At 40.9% G+C, this 20,544-nt stretch overlaps 2 protein-coding genes across 7 annotated transcripts in view; both read left to right on the top strand.

Moving 5' to 3' along the window:
- LOC137334786 (FYVE, RhoGEF and PH domain-containing protein 4-like) overlaps positions 1-5,838 on the top strand; it is a 252,962-nt gene extending 247,124 nt beyond the window's left edge. For all 6 annotated transcript variants that reach the window (XM_067999753.1, XM_067999752.1, XM_067999755.1 and 3 more), the window contains one exon: positions 1,238-5,838. In XM_067999753.1, the coding sequence (XP_067855854.1) occupies positions 1,238-1,513 (276 nt within the window). In that variant the 3' untranslated portion in view covers positions 1,514-5,838. The remainder of the gene's footprint in view (positions 1-1,237) is intronic.
- A 7,448-nt stretch (positions 5,839-13,286) lies between these two features.
- yars2 (tyrosyl-tRNA synthetase 2, mitochondrial) lies at positions 13,287-20,325 on the top strand. Its single transcript, XM_067999751.1, has 5 exons — positions 13,287-14,090; positions 14,230-14,397; positions 15,598-15,753; positions 16,867-17,037; positions 18,606-20,325. Exons 1-5 carry the CDS (start codon positions 13,294-13,296, stop codon positions 18,769-18,771), a joined length of 1,458 nt encoding a protein of 485 aa, XP_067855852.1. The 5' UTR covers positions 13,287-13,293; the 3' UTR covers positions 18,772-20,325.
- Positions 20,326-20,544: the final 219 nt, after the last annotated feature.

The following is a 20,544-nucleotide window of genomic DNA, read 5'->3' as shown; positions in this document are numbered from 1 at the left end:
CGTTTCTTTTCAAATCCCTCCATGGCCTCACCCCTCCCTATCTCTGTAACATCCTCCAACCCTCCGAGATCTATGCATTCCTCCAATACTGGCCTCTTGGGCATTCCTGATTTTCTGCTCTCCTCCATTGGTGGCCATGCCTTTAGCTACCTAGGCCTTGAGCTCTGGAATTTCCCCCCCCCTAAACCTTTTCGCTTCTCTACCTCTATCTCATCCTTTTAAGATGCTTCGTAAAACTACCTCTTTGACTAAACCTAACCTGTCCTAATATCGCCTTATGTGACTCGGTGTCAAATTTTGTTTGATAACCCTCCTGTGAAGCGCCTTGGGACATTTTACTATGTTAAAGACGCTATATAAATGCAAGTTGTTGTTGTTTTGAGTCTTAATGACTTCCAAAGTTAATGTACTTGCTGCAAAAATGATGCCAGCTGCTCTTAAATCTTGATTTACCTAAGCTGCTTGTTTTCCCTCCCATTGCTTCTACCCCTCCCCTTTTAAGATGCTGCTGCATTCGACCATCCCGCCCAGTGCTACCTATTGGGTGGCATGTTTAGCACTTGAAGCTCATTGACTACATTATAATGAGGTCCCGAACCAAAATGGATTGAGTCCCTCACCGACTCTTTCGGGCAGCCACTACATACACCCCACCTACCATTTACACCAAATACCAAAATCACTCTGTCCTTTTGAATGTATTATGCTACAGACTTTGGCGAGAGCAATTCCCCGTGAATAGCAAAAGCAAGCTGAAGTTTAAGCAACAAAAGATGGGGACTATATGATGCATAGAAATTGCAAACAATTCTTTCACTTCCTGGACCTGGGGGAAGAGATAAATTGGAGAAGTGCAGTGAATTAGCTAACTGTCCTTTCAGCTCTGGGAACTCTGAGACAAAGTGGTGCTATCCAGTGAGCTAGCAACTCTTTGGGACCTGAGTTTGAATCCAGCCCAGGCTGATGGGATGAAACTCCCCTCTCTACTGCAAGCTGTAAGGACCAATAATGTCAGGGGGCTTTAAATCCATAGCACAAAACTGCACACTACAAAATCTGGGATGAAAAAAATACTAACACTGATTCTCTCATCTCAATAAGCATAAAAACTCCCCCAAAATGTAACTGTTCAGGTCACTGCAACGGTTTTTCAATTATTCAGTAGTCAAGCTAATGCATGGTTTCTTGGAAATACATTTGACAAAATGATTTGCTTTTTTATTTGCTCCTTCTCTAGGATGTGAAGGCACTAGCCACTATTCCTCTTCTTGGCTACGCGATAGAAGACAATCCACGGGGTGTTGATGTGTCTCATGTGTTTAGACTTAAACAGTCACGGTTCATCCATACTTTTGCTGCAGACTCTGATGATCAGAAACAACAATGGCTGAGAATCATCAACATGGCTGCCAAGGGAGAAACTCCCACTAACGATGATGATCTCTGTAGCGATGACACCTCTGCTTGGCGACTTAGCAGCCAGTCTGAAGCAGACCAAGCTAGCGACAGCTGACACTGAGGGTCCAAAGCCACTTAATGACAATTTCTAAAGCATATGTGGTATTTTACATGAAAAAAATGTAAAATCCATTTCTTCAAATGAAATATCTATGTCCACTGTAATCTGTTGCCCTTATCATCCCTGGACTAATTCTGCAGCAACAACAAACTACATTATTCAGTCATTTTTGAAGCTATTCACCCCAACTGTCTCGAGTCCAGGAATCCATAAAAACTGTCCAGCATCAACTTCTGATATAAAAAAAACTGGGCAATTAAATATGGTTTAAATGATGGTGACATCATTATAAAGTCCTCCTCTATCTTTATAGCTGCTGTTTGTTCAAGAAGTAAAATTGAAGTGCTCAAGATGCTTCTCAGTAATCTGCAGGATCTAAAATTTATGAAGTGTGAAGGTGTGATTTATAAGCACCAACCTAAGTTCTTTAGAGACCATTAGTTTCTGTGTATGACCTCCAAAAGATATTAACCTTGTATTTTAAACAGTGGCAAAAATTTGATGTAATATTATTGTATTACAGTAAAGCTGCAGTATCCCTTCCTTGCCTTCACCTATGTAGCAGTTACAGGTTAACTTCAGAGTAAAAGAAATCATGGATATGTGTGTGCATGGGGTGGTTTAATTATCAGGAAATGCAGTAAAAGTTTAACCAACTTTGAAATGTAAAATGATCAAAGGTGGACAGGAGCCATATACATTGATAGTTAGGAATGCTGAATTACACTGGCAGGAATCAACATTACAGAAAGGGCAGGTTACTTTTATGATTCTTGCAAAATGATTCAAACATAGTGAGTCCCTGCTCTCAGTTGAGACAAATGGTGCCTGGCAAATGGGATTCACAACCAAAAGGAGGGAGGAGACATCTCAATCCTCTTGAATTAGTTCAGCAGTGCTATTGCCAGTGTCCTGGGAGTAGGTCAACCACTCATCCTCACAGATTGGGAATGGTACATTGTGAGATATGGGGGTCACCTCAAAAGATGGGAGGGGAAAAAATATTACAAAAATTGAATAAGGAAATCATCAGAAAATAAACTTCAAATGGGAAGTAAAAATGTGTATCTATCCAGGTATAGATTTCATTCTGTGTAAAATAAAGAATAGAGACAAAGGCAGTAACACACTAGCAGAGAGGGTCAGGTAATGGTAAACATGACCTAAATAAGTGTGATGTAACAGTTTAAATCATTTTATGTAAATATGTACAGAATAGTGAATAATCTTCTCAAACTCAGCAATGTTTCTGTAAAATAGTGACATCAAATGACAGATTTAAGCATTGTGATGTGAAACCATAACACAAGACTTTCACTGGTTATGATGAAGAATGGGCATCTGAATAGAAAAACAGAATCTCTGGTTTCAACTGCTTTGCAATGTGGGTTAATGACCATCTATTGACCTTGATTGTCTTACAATCTTTCCTACCTATTTGTCATTCCCTATTGCGTGCATAGTTTCGTGACTTAATTTGTTGGAGTTGAAAAACAATCCAGCTTCAGATCATTCTGAAAAATTTCCCAAGAGCACTGACCAGTATTGCAATATAAGCAAATGTCTGAAATTGTACTGCATGATTGATGGCAGGACAGTGGGTTATGCAGCGAGGTAGTAGGTTAGTGCCTGCCCCCTGTGCAACTTATAAACCTGTAAAAGGATCAGAAGGGATACTCCAACTTTAATTCAAGTGTAGCATTTGCATTTTTTTGTGTGGAGCTAGATATTGAGGGTTCTATTTTTCATTTGAACATGCAACCAAATGGCATTCATTGACAAAACCAGATATTACTACTTGCCTATTTAAAGTGGAACTTGTCACCATTCCATATATCATGTAGAAGGGATATAATTGTGTGTATTTTTGCAAGGCAACAGTGCACTTCAGTGCAAGTTACGTTGTCATGGGAGCCAGTTTCCTCTGTTTGATGTGGAATGAAATCCAAACACATTCTTTATAAACAAGTTTAGATTTTTGCAACACGTAGCACAAGAAAGAAATCATGAATTTGTCAAACAAATGAAATTATTTTCAAATACTTTTTCTTGTTGATAGTGCCACCGTATCAATATTTCACCCCATGACACTACCTTCATGCAGAAAATACAGTGATAAAGTTGTCATGGTGTTCTGCCCCCAGCTCTTCCCCCCCCCCCCGCCCCACCTGCTATCTGGTGAAGGAATGTCAATCACAGTTTTATCTAAGATGTCCTGGCACTCATACATGCCAGGCACCACTTGTGGCCCACAGGAGTCTTCCATGTATCTTTGCACCTCAATTCACAGCCCATCACCAAGTATGATGTTGCTGGAGCCTGGATTGGAAACACAGCTCAAGAGAGAGAAATAAAAAAAGTAAATGGAGTTTATGGTAGGTTTGAGAGTGTCCTTTGAGCGAGTCGGTCCTCAGGGTTGTCACCCTCGGTGAAAAGTTAGTCAGTACCGCTGCAGTGGATCATCACTGTAAGATGCTACCTGTCAGCCAGATAATATCAGGTCCCAGGGCGCTGCACTGTATAGTGAGATTTTAACACTCCATTAAAATCAAAAATTACAGCATAGCTGGTTTTAGGTTGAATTCATACAGTAGACTAAGCACTTTAAAATAGTTAATTTTTCTGCTGATCACACACTAATCACCATCCTCATTTGCAGCGGAATTAGAAAATGTACACGTTATTTGCCGTTTTATTCCACATTACCAGTTCTGTGGGTGAATGCTATGAATCTTTAATCCCATTTGCTCCACATTGCAGGGGATGTCTCTGAAAAGTGTCTGTGGTTCCACTTTGCAAGACTTGTTCTTCCACATTTTTGTTTCAAATGTTGTTCTGTGGTCTTTGTTCTGTCACCTGGCCTGCAGCCTGCTCAAGTTGTATTAGCATTTGAACATGTTAGCACACATTGGCTATAACTTTGGTACTACACTTTTAAGTCTAGTTTAAATTGAAAATGATTTCAGAGTTTTGTTAATATTATCAACTGGCACTTGAGAAAATTAATGTATATACATTTTTTGTTAAATTTCCAATCAGTACAGTATTAAACTGAATTAATACAGGTACACCAGATTACAGAATTGTTTTCAAATTTCAATTCTTACTAATGGTACCATTTGCCATCATGTATGTTTCCTGTTACAGCCAGGGCAATGGAACCCAGGGACCACGATCACTGGTAGTCTATCATCAGCTATCCGGAAGTGATGGGAGCTAGTTTCTCTGTTCTGTTTCTCCCTCCTTTCTGAGAAGGAATGCCTCAGATTGGCCCAGTGATGATCAAACTCTCCTAATCAAGGCCTTTGAGTTCGAGCAACAATTTGCCAAGTGTTTGAACTGGCTGCCTCTATCTTGGGAGTCAAGTGCCTTCAGACACTTGGATTATTGTCAAAGATTTTCAGGCCAACTCACAAAAATAATTCATAGTTTTAGATATAAGATGTACTGTTGTAAGGATATATGCTCTCTGTCATCACACTACCTCTGGTGCAAATCTGATTTATATTTAATATTAAAGAACCATATTAGTGCTAAATTAGAAGACAGTATGAAAATTGACTGTATTTTGATGACCCATCAAAATGAAGAACAGATGTTCATTTGGTCAACTTGTTCTGTACGGACAATCTAGAAAGGCAGAGAAATTAGAGATCATGTTAGTTTGCTCAATGCCAATGGGTTTTGCTTCTAATTTTATATCAGGTTTTACACACACAAAGCATTTGTTGAAAATATGGACTGTTGCACAATGCCTATGCCACTTTTAAAAAAATTAAGTATTTCTTACAACCTACCTCCTATAACATGAACAACTGGAAATGTGTCCAGACTGTCACGTAAACTGGGGTTTCAGAGTATGAAAAGTTACAAAAAGTTTATTGGCACAATTGTGAGAAATTCAGTTTGGGAACTTGGGGTACAATTTTCTGCTCTCACCTCCCACCATCTATCAACATATAAATGAGACCAACTAAGCTATGTTCTTTGTGAAATTCTGCTATTGTTTTCCAAATGTCTTTTATTAATCATTTGCTTAGAGTGCTTTTATTAAGTTATTCATTTAGTGCCTGTTCATGAAATGCAGTGAAATTTAATGTGTATGAAGGTGGCTGTATAATTAAAATGACCGGCTGTGCCACAATATTCAAAGCTACTTTTATAGTTACATATTGCTGTTTTATAACGTTTAGTCTTTAGGTATTCCTGTAAGATCACACCCCCGCACAGCCACTTCATCAAATTTCAGAAGGTGGTACTTTTTTATTTTTTTAAAGCTAATTTCCATTAACAAGTTCCTATAAACAACTAATTAACTAGTCTGTGGTATTGTTTTCTGTTCAATTTTCTTGCACGTTGGAAGCAGTAGAGCAGATAGTAACGTATGGAGCAGTAGCAGCTAATCTGGTTTTAATTTGCTTTTACCCATTGGCCTTTGATCCAAATGCATACATGCTGCCCTAGAAAACTAGTAAAAACTTCTCCAAGAAAAGCTGATACAGCCCCAAAAAAGCTGGCAACTCAAAAATGGCTTAACTGTAAGCATATGAAAACAAGGAGTTACATGAGCTTTGTAACTTAAGCTGTAGGCATTCCCAACATTCCTTGTATGAGGAAAAAAAATATAAGAACTTAATCTTAAACGGGGAAATCTAAATGTTGAAAGCACCAAATTGGTGATGCAGTTCTAAGGAATCCAGGGCCAGGCTCCCCTGGAAAATCTTCAATTTTTACATTAAATATTATGTATTCTAGTTATGTTAACCATGTATACACTTCATAATTGATTTTTTAAAAAAATCTTTGAACAGTGACATTTGAATTTTCAACAGACCACCACGCCATCACTTACCCAAAATTTACCTTAACACGCTCCCACATTCAACTCCTACCCAGTTCAGTCACCTTAGCCCATCCGACACCATAGCCCACCCAACTCCCTGCCCTTTTACAGGGACTCTCTCCTCCTCCAACCCTCCCACCTCATAGTGACTCCTCCCTCTCCCTCCTTCATTCAACTTTGCATTCTTCTCCATCTAACCAGGTTCAAGCTGGCATTCTTTTCCCCACCCTCTTCCCTTCCTTACCATCCACTCCCTCCTCTCCTTCCTTGCTATCTATTATGCCCACTTTCTCCTCTCCCCTCTCTGCTGCTCACACCTGCGTGCTGCCACTAATGGATTGGGTGGGTCTCTCTCCTCAGTGCAACTCCTAGGCCTTAAAGGAAGGGATTAAAACTGTTGTATACTCTAGGCAAGATTCTCTGTTCTCATGAAAATTCCTGCCTAGAGCTTACAACAGCATGAAATCTATCCATTAAGTGGTAAGAGCAGCTGGGCTAGGTCTGCACTGTTTCAGTAAATGTCGACATGCTGATGGTTGGCATGCATGCAAATGGCATGTGTACTTATTTAGGCTTCTCTGTTCTGATTTAGGAAAGAGTAACACAACCTCTAAGTATATGTCCATTTAGTACCTTACACAAATACCACAATCCATCAACACAGCTTCAACTATATCCATGTAGCAATCCTCTAGTAACTAATTTTGCAGTCAGGGCTAAGTTTAGGCATTTCTGCCTAGCTGCTAGTGCAAAGCTTGCTCTCAGTGCAGTGAGCTTACAGCCTGCAATTTAGCATGACCAACTTATTTAAATAATTATTCATAGCTGGCTGTGCTGCTTTGGGCTTGGGATGAATCTGGCCAGCAGGTCAAGTTCAAAGGAATGTGGCTCCTTATGTGGACAAATATTGCGTTTTATGAAGGTTTAAAATTAATTTTGAAATATGTTGGCTTTTAGCAAGGTAGGGGGAGATGATACATTCAAAATTGAAGTTAAAGGAAACTCAGTGTGGATTCTGTAAGGAGGTGACTGAGCAGTACAGTAATTAACTCCATTTGATGAGGAACAAAATGAACATGCTGCATGAGGTAGGTGTGAGGGGGTATGTCCTGTTTGGCATGTCAGGGCACCCTCTGCAGAGGACAACAGTGCAACCATTCCTGCTAGCAGGTGGTGACCAGGCTCAATGTTGCACAGCCTGAGAACTGATGTGGAAGAAAATGGTATACTTTAAAGAATCTGACTAGGAAAGACTACCCAATAGTACCCCGTACTGGACAGATGATCCAGAATTGCATATGGCAAAATGGTGACTGTTGATGTATTACATATTTATTGCTCACCTACAGTAAGCCCTGGCACAAATTTCTGGCTTTTACTGCATCACCTGCAGAATATGCCTTTGCCATGTAAAATGCTATGAAATAGAACCCAATATAATAATCTGAAGGCATAAGTCACAAGGTACAACAGCATTGCAGTATGAATCATATACAACATTACAACAATATAAAGTATCACTGTGGTATGAATCACATGATATAACAGCACTACAATAGAACTGCAGTATGAGTCATATGGAAACTATTGATATAAGTAGTTATAGAATAGAGGTGATGCAAAGGCAATTTCAGGAAGTAGGGAAAAGATTGAAGAAAAGGGGAAGGGCGGGCTATACCACTGAAACAGAGTTCACCTAAACCAAGAAGGCACATTCATCTTGACAGATAGAATAAATCAAACAGTTGGGAAGGATTTAATTCGGAAACCAGATTAGAAGGGATAACAATATAGGCCAATTAATAGGCAGGAGTTAAGTGAATACACAAGGAATGATCTATGATGTATTTACATGAATGCCAGGCACACAAGAAATAAGATGGTTGAGTTAGCAGTTCTGGTAAGTAGGTCTCGTAGCCAATATGAAACGGGCTTAAAAAAGAGCATGAGTGGGGAACAAATCTACAGGCTTATACAGACTTCAAAAAGGATAGAGAAGGAAATAAAGAGATTGGGAGGCACCGTGCATCACAGAAGGTTAATACGGTGCTGAGAGGAAATTGGTAGAGTCTTTATGGGTGGATCAGGAAGATAGAAAGGGGAAAAGTTAATGAGGCCATGACAAAATAAAACAGAGGTGGATGTACTGCTGTGAAAGGTCATAATGTTTCGTGTTGAAGCCAGTTGTAATCATGAAGGATGTTAATTATCTTGACATTGTCAGAGACTTAGAGTGAAGATGATCAGTATGTGCAAGGGAATCATTTCTGCAACGTTTCTTCAGAAATGACTGGAGATTATCTTTTACCTTACAGAGCCATTTATCCCAAAAACAAATTCAGGACAAAACAGGAGAGTAAAACCATGTGGATCAAAGGGGAAGTCATGGAAGACATTAAGGAGAAAGAAAAGGCATAGAAATTTCTGAAATGTGCAGGAAAGAACAGAAGAGCGACAAAATCAAGCAGAGGAGGGCCAAGGAACTGATAAAAGATGCAAAGAGGGAACATGAAAGGAACATAGTGAAAAATATAAAGGACAATAACAAAACATTCTCTGAGTGTATCAGAAGCAAGAGAAAGCTACAGTGGGACAACAACTTGCATTTACATAATACCTTTATTGCAAAAAGGTACTTCAGACATAGACTTAACGAAAACATACACCAAGCCAGGAAGGGAGAGATTAGGAAAAGCAACCAAAGGCTAGATCAAATAGATGGGTTTTCAGGAAGTATTCAAAGGTGGATGCTGGGCCATTTACTAGTGGCAGTGGGGAGGTGGTATCTGAGGACATGGAAGTGTTAGAATTACTAATCATTGTGACTGTTTTTACCACTGAACTGGGAAAGGATGCCTGACCTGAGAGAGGAGCATAAAGGAGAGAGCAGATGAAAACTGCAGTATTACAAGGGAAGGCATTGTAGAAAGATTTAGGAAGCTTAAGGTAAACAAACCTTTGGGCTCATGACAAGCTCCATCTGAGGTTGTTAGCAAAGTTGGTTAAGGATTACAAATCTCCTCAATGACATCTTTCAAACTTCATTGTAATCATGTAACATTCTACATGGAACAATGGTCTTCTGCCCAAAACAATAGAATGTTGATATGTAACACAATAGTACTGCTTTACACGACAGGTAGTACTATGTCAATGCGGTTTGAATCTTGTGGTGCAAAAACAGCCCACTATGTCACATGGTATAACAGCATTGCAGTATGAATCATGTAGTACAAGACATGTAGGACTACTGATTCAGAAGCCTACTCCAGGACAGAATCCCGATTGATACTCCAGTAGAGTACTGTACTGTCGGAAGTGCTGTATTTCGGATGAAAACGTTAAACCGAGGTCCCGTCCACCCTCTCAGATGGATGTAAAAGATCCCGTGGCACTTTTCAAAGAAGAGCCTAGAGATTTCCAGTGTCCTAGCCAACATTATTTATCCTTCAACCAACATCACTAAAACTGTTTAATTGGTCATTTATCTCAATGCTGTTTGTGAGACCTTGTATACAAATTGGTGGCCATGTTTCCTACATTACAACAGTGACCTCACTTCAAAAATACTTAATCGGCTTTAAAATGCTTTGGGATGTCCTAAAGTCATGAAAGATGTTATATAAATGCAAGTTCTTTCTTTTTATTTGTTGTTGCAAATGTTTCTTTTTCTACTTTTATGGTGTGCAAAATTGGGAGTTTTTTTAATCAATTACCTCAGGTCTCATGCTATCCGCAATATTCCTAACCCTCATACATGCCACTGTCCATATCTGCCGATCAAAATCAACACAGATCAGGTCTCTCCCCCAGCCACCACTACAGAGCTTCTATCTGGCAGCACTTAAGCTGTGATTGACACTGCTGTACGCTGTCAGTGGGGATCCTTGCACAATGGGGAGTTTCAGAGAGAGAGGGCCAAGACAAGAGCAATGCTTTGGGGAGGGATAGAGAGAAGGCAGGACCAGTGTTCTGGGGAGAGAGAAATAGAAAATTTAGAAGGTGGGAGCAACTCTGGTAGCTGAGAGCAGGTCCACTCCTAAACTTGTTTTAAATCCTCTGTTTGCTATTAGGGAATATTTTTAAATTAAAACTTTTTGCTTCCAGTAATAGATCACCTGCTGCCACGGGGAATGTGTGTGTGCATGGTGGGGGGCTGGGGCGGGGGGGTGGAATGTAGATAGTTAAAAAATATGAAGGAATTATTAATTCCCAACATTGGCAACTATAGAGCAGCTTTCAATAAAATTGAGCAAAAGATCAGTATTTTAATTGAAAATTGCGATTCCAATGCTCAAGGTAGAATACCAAATTGTTGGAAAATGAACCAAATAAAGTTGAAAAATCAACATTTTCTGGGGCCATCCTCTTCCCAAGAATATAGACCTTGCATTTTCATTGCATGTATTCTGTTTCAGGCTTTCATGTACTTAAAGGACGGTTGGATATACTCACAATTTAAGTTATGATCCTGCATTCCACTGCACCTTCAGTGTCATTACTTACTTTCACATTTATTTGTGTTAATTCAGAACTGTTTTGGAGTTGTCAGTTTATTTGAAGCTGTTGATCAGCTTTTGCCTGATTTCTAGACTAACATGTATGGACACTGCTTCTCAGGTCTCATATACTTCTGTTCAGAAAGTTCAACTGGTGGATCACTTTTCTGATCTCTCTTGCCTGTATATTTTTTGCTTCGGCCACGCTGTGGGAATGGGCAATAATCTCACAGTTTATGGCCAATTTCAAGACCTTAAGCCATAGCTGCATATCAGAAGCTGTACTTTTCAGGCAAATAATGAGAAATCAGCATGCATATTAAAAAATGCAGCTACGTTTAGTAACATAGGCACTATGGCCCAGAAATTGCTTTTAAAATAACGTTGAGCCTAACAGCGCTCACCATTATTAATGGCGAAATCGAAGAGCAAGTTCCGGCGACTGCACATGTGCAGTTAAACGTGGAAATCTAGAACTTGCTCTTTCTGGTTTGCCGGTGATCTGACAGCTTTGCCTGAAACGGAAATCACTGCCTGCTATCAATGGAATCAACGGACCAGCACCAACTTGCTCTCCAGCCCAGCTGGACATGAACTAATCTCGCCATGAAACATGTAAGCTCAGTTCTTTAAGTCTAAACTAAGTTATAACAGCATGGTAAGTCTTAATGACAGCCAAACAACCTCTCTGGCACAAAAAAATTAACTTTTAAAAATGTGGAGTCTCATTACTCCTGATTTTAATAGTTTTTGGACATTTTAATAAAAAAATGTTTAATTAAAAAATTAAACTTTTTAAAAACTTTTTCCTTCTGTCTCTTTATCTCAGTCTTTTAATCTTATCCTCTCTTTATTTCAGTTTTTCAATGTCATTTTATAATACCTTATCGGGCACATCCGGGATTTTAATTTGCTCTGTGAATGAACTGCACTTACTGGTTGTCACAGCATGGCTTGCTTTTGGCTGATTGGTCGTGGGGCCTTAGCAATCCTTTCACCACACACACAACCCAGGAAAGAACACTGATGTTATTTGAACTCACAGTTCAAGGAAGTTGCTGCCAAAACGAATTCGAACCACTGCTGGTTCGCGCTTGGAGCAATTTCCAGCCCAATGTATTATTCCCCTGCGCAGTAACACTCCTGAAAGCTTTTCTGAGAATGCAAACTTTCTGTGTGGATACATTTATTTTTAAAAACAAGTTGCCTTGCCATCATTGGCAAAGTTTAAAAGAGTGGTGGTTGGATGAAGTGTAAGCAAGTGGTGGCATCAGGGCTTCAGCTCTGCTTTGTTACTGATGAATTTTCATTGAAAACCTTGATGACTTCATGTCATAAAACAGAGACTGATACTTTTAGAAACACCCAGACAGGTTAAGATTCCCAATCCTCCCAGAATGATCGGGAGTTTCCCGGAATCTAGGGTTCCTCCCCCGAGCGCTGCCCCAACCCTGAAATCACCGGCTGCTGTTGGAGAAACCTCTGGCTCAGTGATGTCACCTGTAGAGTCGCGACCACGTGGAGTGCAGTTGGAAGGGGGCTGGAGAGTCAGCATACGGGGAGTCTCGGCAATTTGGGGGGGGGGTGCTCTTAAATGCGGGATGCCTCGGAAATGGAAGTGGGTGGGGTTCCTTGGTTTGCCCTCTTCGCCCGCTCACGGGAGGCCTCCTGTTTCTTGAAATTTCTCACACATTAGCTGCTGGCGCAAAACCATCAGTAAAAATACTCAGCTACAGGGGACCCAACCTTTAGAAGGTAAACGCAATAACAGTTGTAGATGTCACGTGATCGGGCATCACGTGGTCAGACTGTCACGTGATCAAACCTCCAGGAATGCCTCCAACCAGAGTTGACAACCGTAAGGCAGGTGTCAACTGTTTGTGTTAGTGAAAAAAATGAAGTGAGTTAAAGAAGTAAACTTTAGCACAGCAGAACTGTGTTCGTGTGAAAGGAAATCTTAACTGGACTGCCCAGTACTTGCAGCAGTTTTTTTTAAAGGGAGGGGGGGGGTTAGGTATAAACGTGTCCCATTTTTTGATGATGTGGAGATGCCGGTGATGGACTGGGGTTGACAATTGTAAACAATTTTACAACACCAAGTTATAGTCCAGCAATTTTATTTGAAATTCACAAGCTTTCGGAGGCTTCCTCCTTCCTCAGGTGAATTTTTTGATGACACTGGGGCCACCATCATCCCAACAGATCAATAAAAAGAAACTCAATTAAATCATAATGTTATTGTCCATGCCTATTATGCACACCAGTCCCTGTGGTGCCCACCGGTTGGAGAAAGCCTCAACCATACCAGGCCACCCTGGAGCAGCTTGTGTTTAGATGATAATTTATAATTGACCTTTCACAGGGCCCTGGGGCAGAATTTACTATAGGGAGGGAACATCCGGGTCTCCTTTCGCACGTCACCGATTCCCACAATGCGCCTGGAGCCTGCTAAGATGGCGGCGCCCATGGTGCGGAGAGCGCCGCTCTTGTGTTTATTACAGAGGCCGAGAGCGTTTCTTTCGGCTCCGGGAAGGGCTGCGGTCCGAGTCCGGAGCCGATGTAAGAGCCGCTGGGACGTGCTGCAGCTTCACCAGCGAGGCATCTTCAAGGACATCTTCCCGAAGGCCGGCGATCTGCACCAACTGCTCGAGTCCGGTGTCCAGACCCTTTACTGCGGCTTTGATCCCACCGCCGACAGCCTGCACGTCGGCAACCTGCTCACCCTCATCGGGCTGCTGCACTTCCAGCGGGCCGGTCACCGTGTCCTGGTGCTACTGGGGGAAGCCACGGCTCGCCTGGGTGACCCAAGCGGCAGGTGCAGCGAGCGGGAGCCTGTGAGCCTGAGCGCGGTGCAGGAGAACGCCCGGGGCATCCGGGAGGGGATCCTCAGCGTATTCCGCAACCACCGTCTCTGTTTCTGCAGCGACGCCGAGGCAGCCACCTTGGGACCGGTCAGCATAGTCAATAACTCGTCCTGGTACGAGGGTAAGGATGTGGTGGGTTTCATGGACACGGTGGGTAGGCATTTTCGCATGGGCACCATGCTGAGCAGACACAGCGTGCAGTCCCGACTCAAGAGCCCCGAGGGCATGAGTTTGACAGAATTCACTTACCAGATGTTCCAAGCATACGATTTCTATTATTTAAATCAACATCATGACTGCAGGATCCAACTAGGAGGGACAGATCAACTGGGCAACATGATGACTGGATACGAATTTATTCATAAGTAAACAAAACACCCTCTTTAAGTGTATTATTTGCAAGTATCTAAATGTCTCGTATTTTTGGAATTGTGCATCTTTGTTTTCTGCATATATCGAGTTTTTTTTGTGATTTTTGTTTAAAAAAAACTTATGAATCTGTAGGGAAACTGGGCAAGATGTCTATGGCATCATGGTGCCACTTGTGACCAGTGCATCAGGAGATAAACTGGGAAAAACTGCAGGAAATGCAGTGTGGTTGAACAGAAACAAGACTTCACCCTTTGAACTGTACCAGTATTTTGTCAGGCAACCGGACTCACATATAGAAAGGCAAGTTCTTTCTCCTTACTTTTGTGATTGTTTTTAATTTCTGTGTTCGCATGATCTGATCCAACATGCAATACAATTTATTAACTGAGTGTTCAGCGTTCCTTACAAAGTTGCCAGTTTTTTTGCTTCTCCCTGGAGATTATGTGGTTAGGAGGTGGGTTGGTGGGTCAGTGGTTTGCATGATTGCACCATGTCTTCTCTCTTCCTATGCTCCTTTTCATACTTTTATATATTTTTTAAAAGTGACCTTTTATTCATAGTTGAGTATCATTCTTAAAACACAAACATAAATTTTAGTACCCAATATTTCAAACAATCCTGTTCAGTAAAGAGAGGTTCCAGTGTCATCCAATAATTTCCTGGTCTGGTGAGAACACCGTTTGGGAGCTGTTGCAGTTTCTGCTCATTCAGTCTTCCGCCATCGTTCATGATTCATTAAGAGCCACAGTAGTGTGCATTTTGAAAGAGAGATTTCTCAGTTCAGAAATTGCAATTAAATGCTGGCACTTTGAGTCCAAACATTACAATAATAATAAAATTCATGCTTGGTGGATTTGCCTTCCACCTCCTCTGCTATGTTCCAGTTAGTCCTCAGTGACATGTCCTTCTCTTGTTTTATGATTTTTGTTTGATTTAATAATTGTTTGAAACATAAAATTGCAACACATGTTATCCTTGCTTTGAGTGGCCATCGGCAGATGAGGAACTGTCCACAATGCAGCCGCAGTATTGTGTTGTTTGTTGATTTTCTTGGGCTATGTTTGAATTTTTTGGGAAGCAGGTGGTCAGCAGCCTGCGTGATCTAGGCACACATATATATATATATATATATATATGTAAAATATGTGCTCTCCTTTTACTTTCGTAGTTGTCCACAAGCATGTAAGCGTAGCCTGGTGAAAAGAATCACTGCATTCTTTTTTTTCTTGCCTCCTCTTCCCGGTCCCCCATCAGAGAGATAAATGACCTGCATTCTGTGCCTCTTCGTAGCAATGTAGGTAAGATTGGGAATTCAGAGGTTTGGTATCAAACTCACCTCCCCTTGGAGCTCCAATGTAGCATGCCACTATCCTGGCTGCTTCCAGTTACAGCAATATGTGTTCTAAATGACGAGGTGTAATTTTATTTTACCTTTATGAAGTATACACGTCTGTTAAATTATTTCTGCCTTTCACTAAACAGCAGTTTTCATTACTTTAGGTATCTGAAACTTTTTACCTTCATCCCACTTCCTGAGCTTGAAAACATCATGATCAACCACAGAAAAGATCCAGGAAAGCGCATTGCCCAGAAACGACTAGCAGCAGAAGTCACAAAATTGGTTCATGGCAAAGAAGGACTAGAGTCTGCCAAAAGGTGAGTAATGAGAACCTGTGTATCAAACCCCTAGGAAAAGAGATTTAGTTCCATCAGGCTTTGTCCCTACCACTTTGACATATAAACACCTGTGGTTGCAGGGAGTCAATAATACGTGGGGCCCTGACACCAACTTAAGCTCCTAGAAGCAGTCTGCCTCTACTGAAGCTGATCTATCCAAAGTCCGTGGAAACCTCCTTCCAGAAGACAACTGAATTTAATAAAACAGGAGGCAAGAGGGATGCATTAGACAAGTGATACCCCACTGCTCCACACCATCTATGCTTATTCTCAACAGTAACTCGGAATAATCGCGGGACGAACCTGCTATTTCCCCATAACGTTTATCTAATTTCTTTGTGTTTTCATGTTAAACAAGACCAAATGTAACATTTTTAGCTACTTATTTCCTGGACCTTTATCGTGTTCAGTTGTATGATGATGTGTGATTTTAGGAGGGGTGGCCAAAAAATTGATCAAAGAGGTGGGTTTTAAAGGAGGAGAGGGAAGTGGAGAGGCAGAGGGGTTTGGTAGGACAAACAGAAAGGGGCAACCTGGGACGGGGAACACCCCAAGCTCAACTTCAGTGAGGGCCTCAAAATCCTACATTGCCTCTACAAACCTGTCGTTCTCTGTATTTTCCATAGTGAATATTACAGTCCTGAGTTTGTGGTCTTGGTGATCCTTCATAAGTTAGCAAGGGGTTTCCACAGTCTTAGTTCATAAGCCATTTAATTCAATCTCCCCTGGCAGTATTCATCACTCAACTTCCCCCATCTTGTATATATCGTTCTCTGTTTTTGTTTTTTTAAGAGTGTCAGCTTGACTCTTGGTAGTAATCTCATCTCTGAATCAGAAAGTTGCATGTCAAATCCCACACCAGGACTTGAGTTGTCAATATGAGGAGGTGTGCTTTATCTCTGAGTAAGGGGTAGACATATTTAGCCATATGAAAATTCAGCAGGGAAGGAGAAATTTTCTCTTGTGAACTATGTGGCTGCCAACCTGGTCAACAGTTAGTACCTTCACCACACCATCCAGCCCCATAAACAAATGCTAGACCATATTTTACTGCTGCTGTTGTTCAATTTTTTTTTTGCATCTTCTCTTCAGGTGTACTAGTGCACTCTATCATAGCAGTACGGATGCCCTAGAGACTATGTCAGACGAAGAGCTACAAGAATTGTTTAAAGAAGCACCGTTCTCTGAGAATCTGCTTGAACCAGGCACAACGGTGCTGGATCTTTGTCGTAAAGCCAATGCTATTCCAGATGGACCCAGGGGGTATGTTTCTTGCGCAGAACTTTACTTCTCACCTGTTGGCAAATACCTTTGGGCAGGAATGGATGGGGCAAAGAACCTCATCAAAGGCACCCGCGTACCAATCCTTCATTATTAACTTTGTCATTTAGTCTTTTCAACCTTAATGGTGCTGTGCACAATGGGCCATGGCGCTTCACTTAGGTTTCTCAGTTTAAAAAAATAAATACGTCAAAATACAAGAGGACATTAATAAACTTGCATAATGGGTGTGTAATTGGCAAATGAATTTCAAGAGAGGTAAGTGTGAGGTGGTACATTTTGGTAGGAAGAATAAGGAGACCATGTACCACTTAGATATTAAGAGTCTAAATGGGGTAGAGGAATAAAGGGATCTCGGGGTACAGATACACAAATCACTAAAAGTAGCGACACAGGTTAATAAGGCCATAAAAAAAGGCAAACCAAGCACTGGGATTCATTTCTAGAGGTATAGATTTGAAAAGCAGAGATGTTATGTTAAACTTGTATAGAACCTTGGTTAGATCACACTTGGAGTACTGTGCACAGTTTTGGTCTCCATATAATAAAAAGGACATAGAAGCATTGTAGAAGGTGCTAAAAAGATTCACAAGGATGATACCAGAACTGAGAGGATATGCTTATCAGGAACGCCTCAACAGGATCTAGATAAGAGAAGGCTGAGGGGTGACCTGATGGAGATCTTTAAGATAATGAAAGGGTTTGATAGGGTGGACATAGAGAAAATGTTTTCACTTGTGGGGGAGTCCAAAGCTAGAGGTCATAAATATAAGATAGTCACTAATAAATCCAATAGGTAATTCAGGAGAAACTTCTTTACCCAAAGAGTGATAAGAATGTGGAACACGCTACCACAAGGAGTAGTTGAGGCAAATAGCGTAGGTGCATTTAAAGGGAAACTAGATAAGCATGAGGAGAAAGGAATAGAAGGATATGCTAATCAGGTTAGATGAAGAGGGGTGGGTGGAGGCTCATGGGGCCTAAACGCCGGCATAGACCAGTTGGACCGAATGTCCTGTTTCTGTATTGTACACTCAATGTAAGTATATAGAAGAGCGCAATATTTCTGTCTCAGCAAAACAGCATCCGCGACTGCTTGTACATGAATGTTTTGCATTTCCATTTTCACACCGTCCATTTTTAAGGCCAATTATTGCTGTGATTCTCACTCACTAGAAACTGGTTTGAGACTGCCCAAACTCATTCATCTTCCCTATATCACCCTTACAACCAGCAAAGAGTTTGAGCTGGATTTAGACCTAGGTCCCAGATGTGCCATTCAAACCCCCTCAAGCTGATATTCAGATTGAGTCCCATAATTCTCACTGCAGTATTGTCTTCCTGAGTAAGAATGGTTAACATCTCACTGACCATATTTCTCTAGTTCCAACAGGAAATCAGTCAGACATGGTTTTGGTACAGTGGCCATTTTGTTGACAACTCTTTTGTTAGGGGTAATTTTGAAACAGGAGTGGATTGGTTGCTGAAGGAGTGATTCTGAAAAAAATCCAAACCACATTAAAATAACTTTTTTCCTTCTCCCACTCCAGGTACCAGATGATCACAGATGGTGGAATTTGGATTAATCACATACGAGTGACAAAACCAGAACAAGTGCTGGTTTTGGAGCAGCATATTCTGACAAATGGGCTATCCTTGCTTAGAGTTGGAAAGAAAAATTATCACATTGTGAAATGGCTCAATATGGTAGTTTAGTCACTGAAGTTCATGGATTTGCATGAATGTTATTTTGATGTGGTTATGCAGTTGTGTGCTCTCAGGTTTCACTTTTCAACATTTTTTTGAGGCAATATGTCACATGAAGAAATCTGGAGTCACATATATGGCCGAGAAATTGTTTGGAGTGGCAAACCAAAACTGCTCGCCATCCATAAATTTATACTAACCTGCTAACTTACTGGGTGCACTTCCTCTTAATAGGAAGCGGAGAAGAGTCCAGTGAAGCTAGGACCCATGGGAGAAACGAGAGGATCACTCTCTTCCCTCGACCAATCAGATTGCAGCATTTTTGACAAGCTGCGAACGGTTTCTGCAGGCTGCAATGTAAAATCCAAGCAGTGAAAGGGACAACACTAAAATTGTTACAAACAGCGAAAAAAGAGGGTAAGAAATAATGGAATTAAAGAGACAGAAGGGAAAAGTAATGACCAAATACTATTAAAATCAGGAGTAATGAGACTCCACATTTTTAAAAGTTTAATTTTTAGTTGTTTGGCAGTCATTAAGACTTACCGTGCTGTTAAAACTTAGTTTAGACCTGATATTTTTAAGTGTACCTGTTTTGTAGCCATATTAGTTACTTTCCAGCTGGGCAGATGAGCAAGTTGATGCTGGTCCATTGTTTCCACTGATTCCAGCTGGTGATATCCCTTTTAATTTGAAGCTGTCATATCGCCGCGAACTAGGAGGAGCAAGTTCCAGATTTCCGTGTTTAACAGCACATGTGCGAATGCCTGAACTTGTTCCCCTATTTCGCCACTAATAATGGTGAGCGCAGTTGAGTTCACCATTCTATTCTAAGCAATTTCTGGGCCAGGGAGTTCTAAACATGCTATTTCCAATGATCAAATGGGAGAACATTTGTCCAGTAGCTCTAGCAATAGACTGAACTGGATGATCGCTGTTCCAAATTGTAACTTTGATATTCATATTATGCAACATTGGGTAAATGTTGAGGTTTTTGGCTGGGCCACTTTCCATCAGCAGCATGCCTTTTCCTGGAAAGGGGGCCACTGTGTACCTTTCCTCTTGGTCAAGTAATTACATTGGTTGGAGAAATATGAAGAAATTGGATGCATCTATTGCATCGTTATCCTCACGGATGTGGGTGAGCAATAGAAGCCTCAATAAACACACTTGTTCGTCCCAATTAGGGATTGCTTTGTTTATAAAATAGAATGTGTGGTAGATAGCAATTGAAATCTTCAAGCAAATTGTAAAGTAACGGACAAAATTGCATTCTCTGACTGGACGGTGAGCACTGAAATAGAATTTGCTGATGTACCTTTCTCCAACTTCAGGATTTCTGTAATCAACCTTCAAGTTCACTTGCTGCCATCTGTTTTATACAGACACTACTGTGTATATACTTTTATGCTCACTGAGTGAGAGAGGCCCTAAAGATGGCCACTGTGATCAGGTGACATTTTTTAAAAAATCCTTACGTAATAATTAATCTTCATAAAGTACAGAAGAAAAGCTGTGTACAGTAATAAAATCTGAAATGAATTAAAAGATATGAAAATTTTAGTTTGTACATTTGAATTTCTTTCAAATGGAATTTTTTTTCTGTGCTGCAATATCTGTTATTTGGGAGGGAATGAATTAAGGGAAATGTACAATGACCCATCATGGCTTTTTCATTTTGGTGGATCCCACCAAAAGGAATGAGCGGTGGGGGTGGGAGCTATAGTTTAGTCCCAAAACATCATGAATCAGTATCTTCAGAAAGATCATGCAGATGGCTAC

Source organism: Heptranchias perlo, chromosome 18, assembly GCF_035084215.1.
Source record: "Heptranchias perlo isolate sHepPer1 chromosome 18, sHepPer1.hap1, whole genome shotgun sequence".
Taxonomy (NCBI): Eukaryota; Metazoa; Chordata; class Chondrichthyes; order Hexanchiformes; family Hexanchidae; genus Heptranchias; species Heptranchias perlo.
Note: the sequence above shows the minus strand (reverse complement) of the source record. Positions and strands in the feature narration are given on the sequence as shown.

Bases quoted from the DNA above. Each gene is read 5' to 3' on its own strand.
- yars2 (XM_067999751.1), top strand. From the start codon at position 13,294: ATGCGCCTGGAGCCTGCTAAGATGGCGGCGCCCATGGTGCGGAGAGCG. The intron at 14,091-14,229 runs GTAAACAAAACA...ATGAATCTGTAG, and splicing joins GGATACGAATTTATTCATAA to GGAAACTGGGCAAGATGTCT. The intron at 15,754-16,866 runs GTGAGTAATGAG...TCTTCTCTTCAG, and splicing joins GGACTAGAGTCTGCCAAAAG to GTGTACTAGTGCACTCTATC.